This window comes from Candida metapsilosis, assembly GCF_017655625.1.
Source record: "Candida metapsilosis strain BP57 chromosome Unknown scaffold3, whole genome shotgun sequence".
NCBI classification, from domain to species: Eukaryota; Fungi; Ascomycota; class Pichiomycetes; order Serinales; family Debaryomycetaceae; genus Lodderomyces; species Lodderomyces metapsilosis.
In genome coordinates, this window is record NW_027138161.1 from 79,765 (window position 1) to 98,980 (window position 19,216).

General features: G+C 37.7%; 7 protein-coding genes across 7 annotated transcripts; 1 reads left to right on the forward strand and 6 right to left on the reverse strand. All coding sequences in view use genetic code 12, as the record gives it.

Moving 5' to 3' along the window:
• Positions 1–1,904: 1,904 nt before the first annotated feature.
• RDH54 (DNA-dependent ATPase) lies at positions 1,905–4,379 on the forward strand (the record flags this gene model as incomplete). Its single annotated transcript, XM_067691725.1, has 1 exon — positions 1,905–4,379. One exon carries the CDS (start codon positions 1,905–1,907, stop codon positions 4,377–4,379), a length of 2,475 nt encoding a protein of 824 aa, XP_067548176.1.
• Positions 4,380–4,454: 75 nt separating this feature from the next.
• Positions 4,455–5,831, reverse strand: I9W82_002828 (translation elongation factor EF-1 alpha; the record flags this gene model as incomplete). Its single annotated transcript, XM_067691726.1, has 1 exon — positions 4,455–5,831. One exon carries the CDS (start codon positions 5,829–5,831, stop codon positions 4,455–4,457), a length of 1,377 nt encoding a protein of 458 aa, XP_067548177.1.
• A 542-nt stretch (positions 5,832–6,373) lies between these two features.
• Positions 6,374–8,446, reverse strand: I9W82_002829 (protein kinase activating protein; the record flags this gene model as incomplete). Its single annotated transcript, XM_067691727.1, has 1 exon — positions 6,374–8,446. One exon carries the CDS (start codon positions 8,444–8,446, stop codon positions 6,374–6,376), a length of 2,073 nt encoding a protein of 690 aa, XP_067548178.1.
• Positions 8,447–8,603: 157 nt separating this feature from the next.
• Positions 8,604–9,110, reverse strand: I9W82_002830 (uncharacterized protein; the record flags this gene model as incomplete). Its single annotated transcript, XM_067691729.1, has 1 exon — positions 8,604–9,110. One exon carries the CDS (start codon positions 9,108–9,110, stop codon positions 8,604–8,606), a length of 507 nt encoding a protein of 168 aa, XP_067548179.1.
• A 685-nt stretch (positions 9,111–9,795) lies between these two features.
• Positions 9,796–10,875, reverse strand: I9W82_002831 (peptide-N4-(N-acetyl-beta-glucosaminyl)asparagine amidase; the record flags this gene model as incomplete). Its single annotated transcript, XM_067691730.1, has 1 exon — positions 9,796–10,875. One exon carries the CDS (start codon positions 10,873–10,875, stop codon positions 9,796–9,798), a length of 1,080 nt encoding a protein of 359 aa, XP_067548180.1.
• A 133-nt stretch (positions 10,876–11,008) lies between these two features.
• Positions 11,009–11,908, reverse strand: I9W82_002832 (tRNA (guanine(9)-N(1))-methyltransferase; the record flags this gene model as incomplete). Its single annotated transcript, XM_067691731.1, has 1 exon — positions 11,009–11,908. The coding sequence occupies one exon, from the start codon at positions 11,906–11,908 to the stop codon at positions 11,009–11,011; it is 900 nt and encodes a 299-aa protein (XP_067548181.1).
• Positions 11,909–11,992: 84 nt separating this feature from the next.
• Positions 11,993–13,567, reverse strand: GIT1 (Git1p; the record flags this gene model as incomplete). The annotated part of the gene is made up of 1 exon (XM_067691732.1): positions 11,993–13,567. One exon carries the CDS (start codon positions 13,565–13,567, stop codon positions 11,993–11,995), a length of 1,575 nt encoding a protein of 524 aa, XP_067548182.1.
• Positions 13,568–19,216: the final 5,649 nt, after the last annotated feature.

Genomic DNA, 19,216 nt, shown 5'->3' on the forward strand with positions numbered 1-19,216 from the left:
CGATTAGTTGCTGGTACTTGGAGAAGGAGTCTTTGTACATCATCAATTTGCAAGTGATTGACGGTTTGGGAGTTTGAGCCAGCAAAAACAATCACCTGGCTATGAATACTCACGCGTTCTCAATTGACGTGATTTTGTGAGATCTTGATGCCGGGGTAATCCACACAGCTTTGTTTGAACTTGTGGGTATGTCGAGGAGTGTTCTATATACACTCTTGTATCTCCATAGGAGCAAATTCCTTACGATTAGAAAAGGTATTGCTGGCACTGCTGTAATAATGTCCCACTTGATAAAGAACCCATTTACCTCTCACTAATTGCAATCGTAATTAATACTACTAGAATCTTCGCATTCGAAGCTAGAGACAAAACTGTGGCAGTTGGTGTGAAGTCGCTCGGTCTACATAACCTTGCAAAGCATTTAGACAGATCGTGAGAAACTTACGCAAGCATACAATTTGTAATCTAGCATGTGGTGAGGGGTCGCTGGAGATACAATCCAGTTGAATACATCCGTTTTAAGTAGGTATGAAATGCAACACCTTCACTTTAAAACTCTACACCAGCAGCCTATGTTTTGTAGTAGACGCTAGAAAGAAGATTTCTCATCGTTACTGAGAACAAACACTTCGACTACATGTTCATTCAGTTGCAAGTAGCTTCGTCTCCGCTGAGTCAAAGTGGGTAACCGAGAGTCACATAGCTGAAACAAGGAGATTAATCCTCACCTCTAAGAGACATTAAAGTAATGAACAAGACATCCTCTCAGAGGTAGTCTTCCCCAGAGACGCAATTTGCGATGCACCCTAGCACAATTGCACTTTCATCGTTCATCAATTATGACTTTATAATGTTAGTATAACGATCACATTAAAGAAAAGATTTCAATCAGTGTTAAAAAGCTCTGAGTTATTGTTTTTTTCCACACGGTATTTCAGTTGAAGAAATTCGTTGTTGTTAAATAATCATTCATCATTAGAAATCTTTCAAAGAAGGTTATGATGTACATACATATAAGATGTCATCTTTATAAAGAAGAAAGTGGTGATGAATTGGTAAAAAAATTTTCGCATTAAAGGTCAATTTATGAGAGAGTGAGATGAGAGAAAATCGAAAGCTCAAATAGGAAAGAGCCGCACTACATCAGTTACCCGGTAATTATACCAACTTCGGCTCTTGAAGACTCAAGGGTCCAAATTTTCAAGCCTAGTCTATCATACTGTAATACGGATACACTTGTCTCTTCTTTCATAAACTGTTGACGATATCGTCAATTCTTTAAACTAAATTAGTGGCTATGTTATGTAACAAGAGAGAAAGAAAATAAAATAAAAAAAAAGGAGGAAATCTCGCGATAATCGACTTACAACGAAAGCAACAAGGTTTATCAATCTAATCATATAGCTGGTGTACCACGTTCATCAAGAACTTCCTTTCCACTTATATTATCCCATCGCACTTGCTGATTCACCATGAGCACCTCGGAGGAGCTGAAAAGTGCTCAAGAGTATACATTTTTGTCACCTCAATGGTTCTACAATATGTACTACATTCATTTTCCCTTCATTATGTTGACAAAAGCTGAAACCTTGCTTCTTCATGGAAGTCTACTACTTTTGATTTTCTTGATCGTCTACGGGGCTTACTCATACTTGTTTTATGGGTTGATGAAGGGTTTATCGCAGGTTTACTATTATGCATTTGGTGATGTACAAGTTTAGATATATATATATAATTGAATATACAGGTTTTCTTTAGAGTAACTATGAAATACCAGTCTCTGCTGGTACACTTTATGCGTGGCCGTGGTGAAGTGTCCATCACCAACTGAATTGTTCATAGGAAGAAGAAAAAAAAAATTGTGTGTGCTGATACGCGTCTCTTTACACGTTCAAAATTCAAATATGCACAATATCAAGCCAAACGCTCCGTTCAAGCCTCCTAGACCCCTCAAAGAGGGTGGTATACAGAATCTACCGTCTAGGGATATACCCAAAAGAAATGTCGTGTTTGTGAAACGGCCCACACCACCAATCAATACGACACCTGTTGCTGCAAAAAAAGCCAAGACTGAGTTCATTCCTGACTCATCGGCTGTGAAATGGAGCATACAGTGGAGGAAAAAGACAAACAAGAAGAATAAAAACTGGGATGGCGATGGGTTTGCCACTGTTAAAACCACCGCGTTTGGTTGCGAAATAGTGATGAAGAATTCAGATGGGAAAGTAATGAGTAAGAAGTCATTTAATCTGGGTCCCGACTTGGATGACGTGATACCTATTGGGATGTATGAGATAATCTTGGATGAGAAAATGAGTCAAGACGATGCTGATAAGGCAGTTGAAAAGGTGGAGGAAAAGGTGGAAACAGTTGTAGCTCCAAAAATTGTTCAGACACAGTTTAAAAAAGTTGTACATGAGGAAGTGCCAGAACCTAGGAAGCCATTATATGATGAGAACCAAGATGAGTTTACACTAACTCCGCCACCGGATTTACCATCGCATGTTCCAGTCAGAATTGACCCTATGCTTGCCTCCAAATTAAGGCCACATCAATTAGAAGGTGTAACTTTCTTGTACGAGTGTTTAATGGGATTCCGCAACTTCAAAGGAAATGGTTGTCTTTTGGCAGATGAGATGGGGTTGGGCAAAACGTTGATGACAATAACTACTATTTGGACATTATTGAAACAAAACCCATATCCTGACCAAAAAAAGCCCATCGTTAATAAGGTCTTGGTGGTTTGTCCTGTGACTCTAATCAATAACTGGAGAGAAGAATTTAAAAAATGGTTAGGCTTAAACAAAGTTAACGTCTTGACTCTAAACAATCCAATGTCTGACGACAAACGTGATATTATCAATTTCGGAAAGTTAAACGTCTATCAAGTTCTCATTATCAATTATGAAAAAGTGCTTGCTCACTATGAAGAGTTGGCCACCATTCCATTTGATCTCTTGGTTTGTGATGAAGGGCATAGGCTTAAAAATAGTGCCAACAAAGTGATGATAAACTTGACAAAGTTGAATATTTCAAAAAAGATTGTGTTGACAGGAACGCCAATTCAAAATTACTTGGTTGAATTTTATACACTTGTATCATTTCTAAATCCACATGTTTTGCCGGATATGAAAACGTTTCAGAAGGAGTTTATAAACCCAATTACTAGGGCAAGGGATATCAACTGTTTTAACCAAGAGATTAAAAAGCAAGGTGAAGAGATGTCACAGAAGTTAATTCTGCTTACTCATAAATTTATCCTTCGACGTACACAATCGATTCTTGAAAACTACTTGACAAACAAGACTGATATATTACTATTTGTCCCTCCAACTCAATTACAACTAGACTTGTTTGATCTGATCAAAAAATCGGAAAAGTTTCAGCAATTGGATTCCGGTGCCATTTCATTATCATTAATCAATTTGTTTCGCAAGATTTGCAACTCTCCTTCGCTATTAGCATCGGATGATTTTTACAAGAGTATAACCGATGGAAGCTTGAAATTGTCAACCAGTTCTGGGAAATTGAATGCTCTTATACCATTGATTTTGGAGATCACGGCCCAGAAGGAGAAATTGGTGCTCATTTCAAACTACACAACCACTTTAGATTTGTTGGAAACGGTGATCAAGAAACTCAATTTACAACATTTACGTTTGGATGGATCGACACCAAACAATATACGAGGCAAGCTTGTCAATAGATTCAACAAGGATGACCTGGTTCTGGTTTTCCTACTCTCTTCTAAATCTGGTGGAACTGGTATCAACTTGGTTGGTGCATCAAGGTTAATATTGTACGATAACGATTGGAACCCATCAACGGATTTGCAATCCATGTCCAGGATTCATCGAGATGGCCAAAGAAAACCATGTTACATCTACAGACTATTCACCACAGGCTGCATTGATGAAAAGATTTTCCAAAGACAATTGATGAAGAACAAATTGAGTTCAAAATTTTTGGACAATGATTCGTCATCGAAATCGGATGTGTTTGATTATAATGACTTGAAAAACTTGTTTGAAATTGATATGAATACAAAGTCAAACACACATGATCTACTAGGCTGCTCGTGTGCTGGTGATGGTTTTATGTTGTCGCAAGAAATTGAATCAGATTCAGAGTCAGATGACGATAAAACTGCAACAACGAGAGAATGGATGTCAGCTGCAGAACTTCAGGAAAACTTGGACAAGAATGGGAATCTGACGACAACAAAAGCCGTCAAACGAGCCTTGAACGATTACCATCACTATGCTCCAGAACTAAATCAAAACTTGGAGTTTGATTCTGTCTTGAGCAGAATACTAGGCAACAAGTTGTTCAAAAACAAATCACCGTTTACGTATATAATGCAAAAGAGTAATAAATAAAGTTTCCTCTACAACATCTCTCTTTAGCCGAAGTTTTGATGTCTTGCTATTCAATTATACAAAATTACCCTCTACTTACTTCTTAGCAGCTTTTTGAGCAGCCTTGGTGACCTTACCAGCCTTGTCGGATTTTTCAACAGACTTGATGACACCAACAGCAACGGTTTGTCTCATATCTCTGACAGCGAATCTTCCCAATGGTGGGTAGTCAGTGAAAGCTTCAACACACATTGGCTTGGTTGGGACCATCTTGACGATAGCAGCATCACCGGACTTGATGAATTTTGGTTCATCTTCCAACTTCTTACCGGTTCTTCTGTCAATCTTTTCAATCAAAGTGTCGAATTTACAAGCAATGTGGGCAGTGTGACAATCCAAGACTGGAGAGTAACCAGCAGAGATTTGACCTGGATGGTTCAAAACAATGACTTGAGCATTGAAAGAGTCACATCCCTTTGGTGGATCGTTCTTGGAGTCACCACAGACGTTACCTCTTCTGATTTCCTTAACGGAAACGTTCTTGACGTTGAAACCAACATTGTCACCTGGGACACCTTCAGCCAATTGTTCGTGGTGCATTTCAACGGACTTGACTTCAGTGGTAACACCAGCTGGGGCAAAAGTAACAACCATACCAGCCTTGATGATACCTGTTTCAACTCTACCGACTGGCACAGTTCCAATACCACCAATCTTGTAGACATCTTGCAATGGCAATCTCAATGGCTTGTCAGTTGGTCTGGTTGGTGGTTCAATAGCATCAATAGCTTCCAACAAGGTCTTACCGGTAACCTTACCAGCTTTAGTTTCCTTTTCCCAACCCTTGTACCATGGACAGTTGGTAGATGCTTCAATCATATTGTCACCGTTCCAACCAGAGATTGGGACGAATGGAACAGCCTTAGGGTTGTAACCAACCTTCTTGACGAAGTTAGAAGTTTCCTTGACAATTTCTTCGTATCTGTTCTTGTCCCATTTGACTGAGTCCATCTTGTTGATGGCAACAATCAATTGCTTGACACCCAAGGTGTAAGCCAACAAAGCGTGTTCTCTGGTTTGACCATCCTTAGAGATACCAGCTTCGAATTCACCAGTACCACCAGCAATAATCAAAATAGCACAATCAGCTTGAGAAGTACCAGTAATCATATTCTTGATGAAATCTCTGTGACCTGGAGCATCAATAACAGTAACGTGGTATTTTGGAGTTTCGAATTTCCACAAAGCAATATCAATGGTGATACCTCTTTCTCTTTCAGCCTTCAATTTGTCCAAAACCCAAGCGTACTTGAATGAACCTTTACCCAATTCAGCGGCTTCCTTCTCGAACTTTTCAATAGTTCTTTTATCAATACCACCACACTTGTAGATCAAGTGACCAGTGGTGGTTGATTTACCTGAATCGACGTGACCGATAACGACTAAGTTGACGTGAGTCTTTTCTTTACCCATGTTTGCTATATAGAATGAATACTAAAGAAAGGAGAAAAGAAGAAGAGGAAAAAAAGGAAAAAGAGAAAAATTTTTATAAAGCAGAGGCAAAATTTGAAAATTTGGAAAAAAAAAAAAAAAAAAAAAAAAAATTTGGACAGCGCAGCATAATAGAATACAGAAGAAAAGAAGAGAAGTGAGAACAGACCATAGCGTTCAAAAGTTGCAAAAAAAAAAAAAAAAAAAGAGAAAAATTCAACTTGAGTTGAAATATGGCCCTCTAAGCCATAGTATTAACACAGTGAGGCTCTGAATCTTTTGTAAATTGCAATTGCAGTGAGCTAAAACAGAGAGAGTAAAAAACTGGAAAAATAAACTCTAGCCAATTGTAGGTCTCTATATTCAAATACTAAATACTGGAAGCTGGTATAGCATTGCACACCAATGACGGACACTCTACCTCCTTATAATGGCACCATTGACCAGCTACTTCCATTCTATGCAATAATAATCGTAAAATTGTGTAAAAGTTGTGTATCACGTGTTAGTGTATTTTAGGGCTACTACCCTTTTGTTCTTCTGCGTTTAGTGGAGCTACCTGTTGCAGTCATTTCACGAGGCGACTCTTGTTCCAACTTTTTCAAAAGACGCTCTTGGTTCATCATGGACTCGGAATCATCGTACCTAACTTGAGACGACATATCTTCGTCGTTTGTGACATCACAATTTAGGGCGGCGGCCTCTCCGTGGCCCGTTTCCTCTTCATCATCATCATCATCCTCCTCGCCATCCATAGTGATGGTTGATCTTGAACTCTTGGCCACTTCCATAATCCTGCTTCTCATGGACAGTGGCGACACACTTCCCATCAACTTTCCATACTTCTGCTTGGGCCTTACTTTTCTTGGCGATGGCAATTTCACCACGTCTTCTTTGCGAGATTCCCCTATATCTCTTATGGATCTGGTGGTGTCACCCATATCTCTAATGTATTCAATTAGTGACTTTGGACGAATGTAATTAATAGGAGCATGGATACACCATTGCGGATCATTCAACTCCGGAACCACTAATGCCGACTTGTACTGAGATGTCTCAAATATTTCCCACAAGTAAGCTATTGATACAACCGGTATACTCCACTTTTTTGCAGCATCGATTTTATTCTTTGCTGACAATAATGATACTGAAGATTGACCCGATTGATATGTAGGACAATTGAGTATATCCTTGTTCGGGTATTGGAACAACTTTGGCAAGTTCTTTATAAAGCTCTCCTTGAATAAATTGATATTGAGTATCAACAAATCTCGATGCTCTGAAAACGATTCACAATATTCAAAGTTTAAAAACTTGGTTAGCTTTTCAATGTGCAACAATTCTATCCCTGTGAAACCTGATGTCGAAACTTTAAACCTCCTTGAGGAATGAATCAATCCTTTGATTGGCTGTCCCCATCGATCTAGAACCACCTTTTTGTAAAATATGCTTCTCTCGATGAAAAATTCAGTAACAACTTTGATATCACCACTTGTAATCATCAGCCTAATGCTACTAGGTATAGCACGTAACAACTGGGACGTTTCACTGCCTTTATTTGCGGGGACAATGATATGAGTCATGGTTGTGTCACCAATGTCTGCTGTAATTTCTCCTTGAAACGTTTCAATTCCACCGCTCAACAAATCGGATTCCCTAGCGGTAAACCCAACCAAGAGAAACTTGAATCCTAGAAATAAGCTGCTTCTTTTCTTTGTCTCAACAGGCTTTACATATTCAATTTCCTCGTTATTCTCTGAATCACTTTCTTCGTCCCAAGTTTTATCCGTAACCAATCCCTTTCTTTCATAGTTTGTGTGATCCATAATTGAGTTCCATATCTCTGTCCGTCTCCCGCGATTCAACTTTTTCGGTCCTTCCAATGATGGTCTGGTTACTTCCTTGGTCACTGGCTTATTCGCCTTTTCAAAAAGTTCTTGCCACACATTACATCCATTCTCGTACGTCTCCAGCGTATCATTTGTCAATAAATAGTCATCAAATTCTAAAGCTGCTCCTCGTATTATGCTATCAATGATCCAAACAGGATGTACCACTGGAATGCCCCATTCGATTGCTTTGTTGTATCTCGTGCCCCGAGATTCGGCGCTTATCATACAATCTTGATGATTCAGTAGCGACTCTTTGGCTTGGCCCCCATTTTGAGTGAATTCTCTAAAAAGCAGCTCTTCGGTAAATTGTTCTTCATTTGCACGCCTAAAACTGGGCCCTAGTAAATGCTTGATTTGAGACTGAGACAGTTCAACTCGGGAAAAGCACACATTCATCTCGCTAAACACCGGTAGCTTGTTCTCCTCTAGTAGTTTCTCAATATCGTCATCACCTGATAGCCAATGCTCGTGGATCTTGAATATGGCATCTTTCGTGAGATACTTCATGTCAACTCGGTTCTTGACACAGAATTGGTATTTCTGAGTTCTTCTATTAGCCACTATTAGGTACTGCACATCAGTCATGAGATCTAGATATTGCACTCCTCCCATTGATTCTATAATCTTCATCATCTCGTTCCTTGTCGTGGATTCAGCCCCAGTGCAACAAAATGTAAGTCCTAAAAATGGTTTTCGTGAATGCATAGTCTTCAAAAGGTTTTACTCAGTCGGCCCATGTGGCGATTTCAGTAGGGTAGTCAATTTGCAATCGTAGGACGCGTGTGATCGAAGAGCGGTTTTCATTTTATTTTTTACTTTTTGGCAGCGCAATTTTCTAGCGAAACTAAATTTTATCTCTAATCTATAATATATGGAAGTTTGAATCCGCAGTAGTGGCTCCAGTCCCCTCAAGCGAAATACGATCATCTTCAAATAGGGAGTTTACCGATGAGTTGGCTGATGCAGAAGAAAGTAAGTGTGTTGCATCTCTTGGTTTAACCTTTATCCCGCCTCTAAAGATGTTGGTGGATTGGATGATCCGTGGAGACATTGCCATGGTTGTTGTAACATGACGAGCAGGGACAACTGTCTCATAGTTGGGAATATCGCTTGCGCTTCTAATGACTGGGTAAATAATTTGAGTTTGTCCAAATTTTATATGGAGAATCCTTTGAATATACCTCTTCATGAATTGGGTAACTCTATACCTCCTTTTTCTCTTTGTAGTAGCTGCTTCATCAGTGAATGGATTTCGATTGTACCTAGTACGAATATACTCATCAAAGCTGGCATTTTCTTCAAAGAAATCTTCAAAAGAGCCAAGTATTGCTGCTCTTGAGTTACGGGCCTCTCTTCTATATGTTCGCATAATTCAATACAGTGTGGAGTGAATGGTCTCTTTTCGGTGTGCAAAAGTGGTTGCTAAAGTGGTTGTAAAAATTGATCTTTTTCAAGGAGTAGGTTGAGTTTAGAGAGCCTACAAAGCCGTACTCTTATAACAAGATGAAATGTTGTTCTACACACCCCTGTCAGCAGAGACTTGGGTGGAAGAAATTGTTATGCCCGAGGCTCTATAGACTGAAGATCTGTAATCTTTGAATAATGCAAAGTATCAAATTCTTTCTTGGGTGTTGTTTCCTCAATTTTGTTGCAAAATTTACACATTTTATTATCCACCCAAAATAAAAAAAAAAAGTAGCACCTATGCCCTCAAAAAGCCTTATAGAATGGCAAGAGAATCGAGAATATAATGGAAAAGTGCATCGACGTTTACAGACAATTAGCCAAGTGGGTGAATTGAAAAAAAAAAGTAAAACCTTTATGCAAAAAAATATGGTCCCTAGCAGGATCGAACTGCTGATCTTGGCGTTATTAGCACCACGCCTTAACCAACTGGGCCAAGGGACCAACTTACAAGCAAAAGACGTAAAATGTTTAAACACCCCGCTAAAATTTAAGCACATGATACATAGTTAAGAAGGTGCTCAACTGCTATTCAACAACTAAGAAACTACAGGCCTTCACTTCAGTTTATTTATCTGTAAACTATAACTCTAACCATCTTCACCACGAGCTTTTGTCCACTCAGCAGATCCTGTTTGGCGACCTTTAGGTAAATCAGTTGTCGCAGTTGTCTCTTCAGTTGTCTTTAACTCTTCAGATTCACGATTTCTTGGTACATACACGTCGGTGTATAACGCTTTCCACATCTCATTCTCTGAATGGACCGACCTAGCTCGAAGGAGGTACTCTTCTGCCTTTTTCACGTTGAAAAAAGCAATCGCTTTCTTCACTTTTGCCGGGTCAGCTATGTCCAGTTGATTGATCTGTTTGTCCTTTATGATATACTTCTTGCTCAAATCGACAACACTATTCTTGTTAAATCCAATGACGTATGACATTCTTTTCCCCCAGTTTTCACAATACAATAACGGTTCATCAAAGACACCTTCACATGGATCTAAATGAACCCATCGTTTCAATCCAGAAGAATAGTATTCGCACCAAACGTGGTCCTCTTGGTTCCAGACATAACGAATTCTGTCTTTTCCCTCCCCAATCAAAGCTGTCAAGATCAACAAGAAGCAATTGACCCATTCCCCACATCTACCAGAGCGAGTACGAAGCAATGAGACTGGGTTATTGATCCGTGGGAATTCCACGATTCGATGACACTTTTTACACTCGTAAACCTCAATAATGGAAATTTGATCGGGATTAGGTCCATTGGGAAGTTTGGCTCCTTTGTTCAGCACCTCTGTTGATCCACATGGACATGAAGGAGAGTTTACCCAGGTGAAGAAATCATTTTTGAAATAACGTAGTAATTCAAGAACAACAAAGTCGTCGTAATTGAGCTTGTGGTTGGAATTTTCTTTCTCCCGACGATCAACATTTTCATAAATTTTGCCCAAATCAATCGATTCAAGGGCTTTGTCCAATGCAGCGGGGCTTTCATAAGGCTGCAAGCAATTCAAATGTGTGTGGATTGATTTGATCATTGGTTGAGACATTGATTGTTGTACTTGGCGAATGTTGGAAGAAGCAGCCTTCTTCTCAGCCAAAAACTTTCTCTTGGTGTATGCAGTTATCAATTCATCTTTGAGACGGCTGTAGTTTATCTCTGTAGTCATGCTGGATGGTTCGTATGGAGCGAGCTGGAGAACACCTTTCAAATAAAAGTCAGACCGCGAAATCCACAAGCGCGCTACCGTCAAGCCACATCGACTTTCATCTCATTTACAATCGCCTAAACTCTATACACAACTATACTTCATCCTCTTTATCTTTATCATCACATTCTTTCTCATCATCACCACCACCACCACCACTCTGAACCACTTTTCTAGGTGGCAAAACTTTATTAAACGCCTCTCGCCAATCTTTACACTCAAACCATCGACAAATAATCTCATACACATGGGAAGTCACCAACACATCACGACTATTGATCTTGATATATTGTCCAATTGGTAATCGTGCCATTGCCAACCCCATTTCTTTAGCCTTGTTGAAACATAAGTTCTTGTGTCTATTCTTGTCAACAATTCCACCAATGATATAAGTGTGACCAGCACTCAATTCTTGAATGTCATTATCGGTATCTGCCGTCAAATAAACAAATTGATGTTTGTTTTCTGGGGTAATTAGATCCGCTAGCCGTTCCGATTGGAAATCGATACCCTTCCACGATGTGTATTCTGGATTCGAAGTTTCATATCTTTGCTTGAGTCGTTTGTTGAAGGATAGAACTTGAATAGGTAGCTCATATTGACAATGCCTCATTGCTGAATAGCAAGACCTAATTTGGTTCGCCATTGAAACTATCTCCTTTTGGTTCATCAAATCATCAAATTCACAATCAATGGCTATTTTCACATCAGTAGCAATTTGTGTCTTTGGTTTCTTAACAACACTATTTCGATACTCACCATCATGCTTAAGTCTTTCACGTTTACGTTCTCTCTGTTGTTTCTTTTTCAACCTCATATCCTGTCGATATTTATCCTTTGTTTCTTCCCATCGTTGAAGTTTTTGTTGTTTCTTCCACTCACGTCTAGAAACTCCTGGAGGTATCACTTCATTCTTTCTAGCTTCTCGCCTCCTTTCAATCTCCTCTGGAGTGGGAGCTGGGGCTTTAGTCTTTTTGTGAGGAGTGGTTTCCATAACGTGGCGATGAGATGTCAGAGGAAAGAAATTTTCTACAATCGCGAAAGATATTAATTTCAAGTCACTAATTAAATCTACCACTTACCCTTTATACTCAACTGGTTTTTGCTCCTCCAATTCAACCACATCAGAATCTTCAGAGCTGTCCATACTCTTCTCCTCATCTTCCCCTTCAAGACCAATATGACCTTCCCAACCTTGATCTCTAAGATAATTCTTAAACCTGACATCTTCCTCCATTAAATCATCAGTTTTCAAATGTGGAATAAAAATCCAAGTCATAATGACACCTAACAAACCACAACAAGCAGCTATAATGAAAGTCCATCTTTGGCCACTAGTTTTTGAACCACCAATTGTCAACACACGTCCAAATGCTTTTGTTCCACAAACAGCACCAACTTTCCCAATAATGGCACTGATACCATAACCAGTACCTCTAACAGGAGTAGCGAAGGATTCACTGGACACTAATCCCAACACATTACCCATACCAGCATTACCAAAACTTTGCATCAACCCATAAAGAACAACGAACAATGCTGTAATTTTCTTGACTCTGTAATATGCAATTCCCACAATTAGTCCAAAGACAATATATCCTATGAAACCAATTAACATGGTATATTTCTTTCCAAGTTTATCAACTAAGAGCGCCCCAACGAAACAACCTGGTAATGCAATCGCTCCGAGAAGTAAATTCCACTCGGCGATTTTCTCCAAGTCTGAGGTGTCGGAAATGACATTAGAAATGATGGTTGCCGAGAATATACCATTGGGGAACGTGACAAAGTCATATAGGAACCACGTCACTGTAGTTCCAAGTAGTCTTGGCCAATAATACTTGAGTGCTAACCAATATGGTGGTCTTCTTCTAATGGCATTCTTTTTGAACAAAACACTGGTGACCATCTTCATTCTAAAGAAAAACACCGATAATGGCCAAAAGCATCCAACTGCAAACATTGTTCTCCACAAAGCATCATAATGGGTCTTGGTAATCTTGTTTACTATAAGGAAGATAATTGATGCAAATGGACCACCAAATGACAATGGCACATTGGTTACCAAGATGAAGGCCATTCCTCTTCTCTTGACCGATTCGTTGGCAGCTTCACTTGCAGTGACTGAACTTGATGGATATTCAGCACCAATTCCGAACCCAGTGACGCCTCTCATTATGGTCAACATCCAAAACATACCGGTGACAGTGACACCATGGGATGCAGCACACAACGCACTACCAAAAACTAAAAAACAAGTGGCAATAACAATAGCAGCTTTTCTACTAATCAAGTCCGTACAGAAACCAATCACAAGCTGACCAAAAATGGTACCAACCAATGATGCGTTGGAAACTTGGGTTGACATGTTTGAGTCATACACTTTTGGGTATTCTATGGCAAACACCTTGTTCAACATTGACATGACATTGTTTTGGTATCCATCGGAAATCAAAGCAAATCCAGCACAAAGAATCATCAAAGCGTCTTTCATCTTGACACCACCTTCTAAACGACGACGTCTAGCTTCTGCATCGTAAGTGTAGTGCTGTTTGTGTGCCACATCATTGCTCAGTGATGGTTCGACTGCATCTGTTTCCACTGTTTCAACAACGTCGGGGGTTTTATCAGTTTGGGTCTTGGAGGTGGACATGTTTGCTGGGAGGAGAGACAGTCCAATGTGGGAGCTTGTTTTGAAAGTCTGTTCCCCTATTTATATATTTTGAAATTTTTTGTAGAAGATCTTCTGATTCGTATTGTTTTCAAAAGCGGTTATGCATGTAATTCAGGGAATAATGGACCACGTTTGTCTCATATAAAGGGAAATTTGGCGGGCTCAATTGACCACATTTACTATTGAAAAATATATTTTGTGTTAGAATTTTATTGCTGTCTTTTTTTTTTTTGAAAGGCTTATCTCTGTGTAATAATAGTAAAATTGAAAACAATAGATATAAATAGAGCCACGTGGAGGGGTGAATTGTAAATCGGTCAAGCGAAACATTGTTTTGGAAATAATAGGGATCCTTTAGTATTCTACTATTAGGATGACCCTGCAGGACAAGGCTGTAGTGACATATACACTCCCATATCAATTCTTAGAAGACCCCCTTAAGCAAAGAAAATATTCAACATGTCAAATATTAGACAGCGCAAAAAGTTTTTTTTTGCTTAGGAACTAATTAGTACACAAAAAGTCAAGGGAGGGGAGAACGTGGGTTGATATTGGTCTAAATTTGTAAGAGCTCATTGGCCAAATGGGGATGGGGGTAAAGCGAGTAGATCCTTGATATCTACACATTCACACGTGGCCTTATCTCTCTAGAACAACACTGAGCTTGAGTAAATTTAAAAAAAGGCTTAGAAAGCGTTCTTTTTAACCCCGCTATACCTGTACATTTCCCTGTGAAATTCGGGGAATGGGAGCTTTATTGAAAGTTGGCTAAAACGTTTGCCACAATTCCTTTGTTTTATTTTTTGTATTGCGGTATGGAACTGTATCACGGCGTTTCGGGATTTGCTTCGAAAGGGTAATTTTAGGTGGATTTATCGGGAGGGGGGATGAATGATCAACTTTGAGCTTAGGCTGACACAAGACTAGAAATTATTGCAAGAGCTCCATATGTCAGTGCCCTCTAAGTCTTTCGCAGCTTCGAATGATTTATCTCTATACCAAATGAAGCCTCTTTTGCTACAACTTAACGGCCTCATAGGTGACATACTTTTTTTTTTTTTTTTTAATCCGCTTTGGAGATCGGCAAAAGCTGATGTATTTGTAAACTCTACTTAAGCAAAGCAAAAGAGTGATTTAGTAAGTGCTTCCAGATAAGAGGGTATTTTTGTTTTGCAGAAAATTTAGAGAAACGGAGTAATATGACTTTTCATGAGAACATGAAAATCAATGACCGTTCGACGAAGATGGTGGTGTGTTTTATGCCACTATTTTTAGAAAATCATGGAATTCCACGTTTGCATCTTAATTAAAATAATGTACCCTGAGAATATAGCCTAGCAACTGTGCAACACTTCTCATTTTGACTCCAGTACTTGTAATATGATGGATGTCGCATGATTTCGTGGTCCTCTTGGTTCCAGGCATTACAAAATCTGTCTTTCTCCTCCCCAAACAAAGTCGTCAAGATCAACAAGAAGCAAAGAAACCGGGTTGTTGATCCGTGGGAAGTCCACGATTTGGTGACACTTTTAGCAGTTGTACAATTCAATTTTGGAAACTTTATCCGGATCTACATCCCCATTGGGGAAGTTTGGCTCCTTTGTTCAGAAATCATTTTTGAAATAACGTTGTAATTCAAGAACAACAATGTGGTTGTAATTTAACTTGGCGGTATTGGAGTTGACAGTTGAAAACGACAGTGGCAGAAAAAGTAGGGTTTACTGAGAGAAGATAAATTGGAATATAAGCTCAGTTAAGTAGAGTAGGTATTGACAAATCTTTTGCAAAAACTCAAAGAAGTTGACAAGAGAAGGTGCAAAATAGTGAAAGCTGATATACGTTTATGGATAAGATTGTTCGAAATGTATTGCAACATGAAACTCAGTGTTGCAAAAAAATATGAGAAATATTTGTTGTACGAAAAAGGTACATTTAGCTGCAAAATCAAGAGAGTCTTACGTAGCAATCAATAAGGTAGTACACGATTATCACCATAAATTTAAATTCCTCGTCAAGGTCGATTATTAATACACACGCTTATAAAACCAGGACCTTACACTAGCTTGAACACCAAGCAGTATCAAGCATAGACGAAAAAAAATAAAAAAAGGGTGATCATTTTTACCTTTTGTGACGCATAAGCGATATACTTGACGCAGTTTTCCCTGAATAATGACGTCAAAGATACACGATCTCAGAAAAAAGAGAGATAAACTGCCTTAGCTTCCTAGTGACAAAGTATAAATTGCAATTACGTTGCACGAAATATAAGCGAAGAGACATATAAATGTGACCATCTTTTTACCGAACAACCCAAACAAACGTTTTAAAATTCCAGAATGAGTTGATCCTAATCCGGATTTCCTTTCCTAAAACGTGCATTGCTATTGCATCAGGCTTGTCATGCAGAGACTCTAATAACGAGAAGCAAAAAAAAGGACTAAGGGGTGGGGGGGTTTCAATTGGAACTGGTCAACTCCGAGATGAAATAAAAAAGCGGGGTAGACATGCAAAAACGATTTCCACAAACAGATTGACTTAGATATTCTCATATAAAGCTATTACACTCATGTTGAGACAAAGTAATATCCTCAAAGATATGAGAAAACTGAATTGCGAATAGGCTCTGTTGAGAGTTGGTACGATAAAGGAGTAAAAGACTGTCAAAGAATTAAATCAAAAAAAATATCGCGTAAGGCCGTATCAAAAACTTTACATGTGTCTTTCCCCACATTTAACATAAATGCATGAAGTATATATATGCACACGACAAGCATTTTAAAGAAAGCGGGATTGGCATCCCTTGCATGAAAGAAAAGAAAGAAAGAAAAGATACACGAGAAGCAGAATAGATAGATGATAGATTAAACGGGGAGTGATATAAGCGGGTGGTGAGAGCATCATGCTAATGCAAGCAAGCAAGCAGTCAGCAAAAAGCTCGTCAACTGAAGATTCTTTTTAGATTTTTTTGTTCGCGGATAAAAGAAAATGGTGTAGATTTACGAATTGTGGGGAATAAAAAGGCCCAACAAAAAAAAAAAAATAAAAAAAAGAAAGAAAGCAGGAGCAAAAAGAAAAGAAATTGTGAAGATTTATAAGAGAGGTAGAGATATATATATATAAGTTGTATTTTATTCGTGCCTTTGCCTCACAACGATAAGGTAAAAATGATGTAATCCAACTCAACTTCTTTTGTAGTAGGGGTCATTCAAAAAAAAGTGAATAGTTTTTGGAGATAAAAATGTTTGTTTGTTTCAGATTGGAATATTTTTAACAAATTTGAAATGAGTAGATCGCTTAAAGATAAATTGACATTTTTTATTTTTATATTTTTATATTTATTTATTTATTTTTTTTTTTTTTTTAAATTGAATAAAAACATACACAAAGAACAAATGCCGTTTGGAAATCTCAGTTGTTTAATAAGATTTTGTGTGTTTAAGTTTTTTTTTTTTTTTTGTTTTGTCTCGCCTGACATTGCCGATTTTTGATCACATATATTTTATTTTCGTACGGCATCTTTTGATGAACTTGGTTGAGGAATTTTGCTATTTTATCAGCTTTAGTTTTTGGAAAAGACTTGGGGTACATCGTCTACTTCCCACCCCCACACCCTCCTGGCATATGAACTGTAACTGCAGATAGATAGCTAGTTAGTTCAAAAGATGATCTGAAAGCCAAAAAAAAAAAAAAAAAAGACAAATTAATATAGATAAGAATTTTACTCTTTACACAAGTGGTGAATCTTTCTGCTATACTTGTTAATCAAACCCCTGTTATTGTTATACGTCTACCTACCCTTGTTGATTACCATGTAAAAGGAAGAACAAAGGGACTGCTGAGAGAGTACTGAAGATACGAAAAAGTGGTGTGTTAGTTTTTTTTTTGGTTATCTTTTATTATCCAATCAAAAGAGAAATAGAGATTATTACCTTGAGGAGTACAAAAGCACATTAAAAAAAAAATAAAAAAATTATCAACTCCGCAGAGAGAGAGAGACAAAAGAAAAAACAACTCAACAAAATTCAATGCAAGGCAAATTAAAGTTTTATTTTTTTTTTTTAATTAAATGATTTTTTTTTTATGAATGAATAGCGCGTATCAAAATTGTTTTCTTTTTTTTACACCCCTCCTTCTCTTCTCCCCACCTTCACTATTTATCCTTTTAGAGTACAATCAATCAATCAGATAACATGCACAAATAGTTTTGGTAGTACAGAAAAAGAGTAAAGTGTAGAGAATACATGACTGTAGGAGTAAAGTAGAAGAAGAATGACCAACCAATCAACAAACTAGTCCAATGTGTAGAGTAATGGCTTTTTTTTTTTTTTTTTCCATTTAATTGATGGAAGGACATGGAAGCAGTATTTCCGTGAAAAAAGAATGGAAACTGTAGCGAGATTGAATCGTTTTGTTTGTGTGTCCAGTATAACACGTGACTTACACAAAAGAATAGGCTTTTATTATTTTATGAAAAGCCACCACCACAGTTGAACAAAAAAAAATTGGAAACAGGGACAAAAAAAGAGAGAGTTTATATGGCAAAGTTTGTAATACAACAGTATATTGAAGATCTTTAAGTCTTTTTGTGTGCTACTTAGAGTACCCAAAACCCAAGGCGTTGTTGTCGATTAATCTCTTTTAAATTGTGTTGTTGATTTTGTAACCGATCCCCTACATTGTATCCCATCGGCAATTAAAAGAAAAGAGAAAAAAAGAAACAAAATCAAGCAGAAGAAGAGAGAGGACGGTGGAGAGCAGCAGTGCAGTATGTAAGGTTAAGACGTTATATATACTTTTGCATATGTGTAAGCGGATAGATGAAACAGGGGGGGAGAGTAGTGGGAATGCATCACCTTCCCTTATAGACACACCGTCTCTCTCTTCTTTACTTTCATTAATATATTCCCTCACTGAAACTATTTTCTCTGTTTGCCTTGGAGTAAAAAAATCCACAGTTTTTTTTTTTTTTAATATTGTGTATGTATGTATGTATGTATGTAGCCGATGAGTAGAGTAATATTTGTATTGTTCTTAAAAAAAACAATAAATTTTTTAGTCTTGATAAGCCTCAATCAAAACAATTTCTAATAGGAAGAGAGAGAGATATGAGAAAATTAAAGGAGATAACATATTACACCCCGTCCGAACTCCTCCTCATTTCTTATACATTCAATACTTCTACTTGTATTATAAGCCTTTTGTATTCTTGGTTAATAAATCTTTTTTAACTTTTTTGGCTTTACATTCTGTCTTTGTCTATTTGTTTATTTGATTTATTTTTGGGGATGTTTGTTGTTTTTTTCTTGCTATAATATAAATTCTATATTGCTGCTTTTTTTTTTGTTTTTTCTGTCCAATGAGAAAAAGAGAGAGAGGGGTGTAAAAAAAAATAAAAAAAATTAAAATAAAAATAATATTGTAATACTGCATATAATTTATAATTTATAAAACTGTGGTGGTGTAAAAAAAATATGTATGTATGTATGTATGACGTATTAAAATATATATCAGATGCAGAGTGAGTTAATATTTTATTAAATTAAAATTTATTTTATTTTATTTTTTAAAAAAGAAAAGAAAAAAAAAAAAGAAAGAAAAGAAGAAAAATTGAGTGACATATATAAG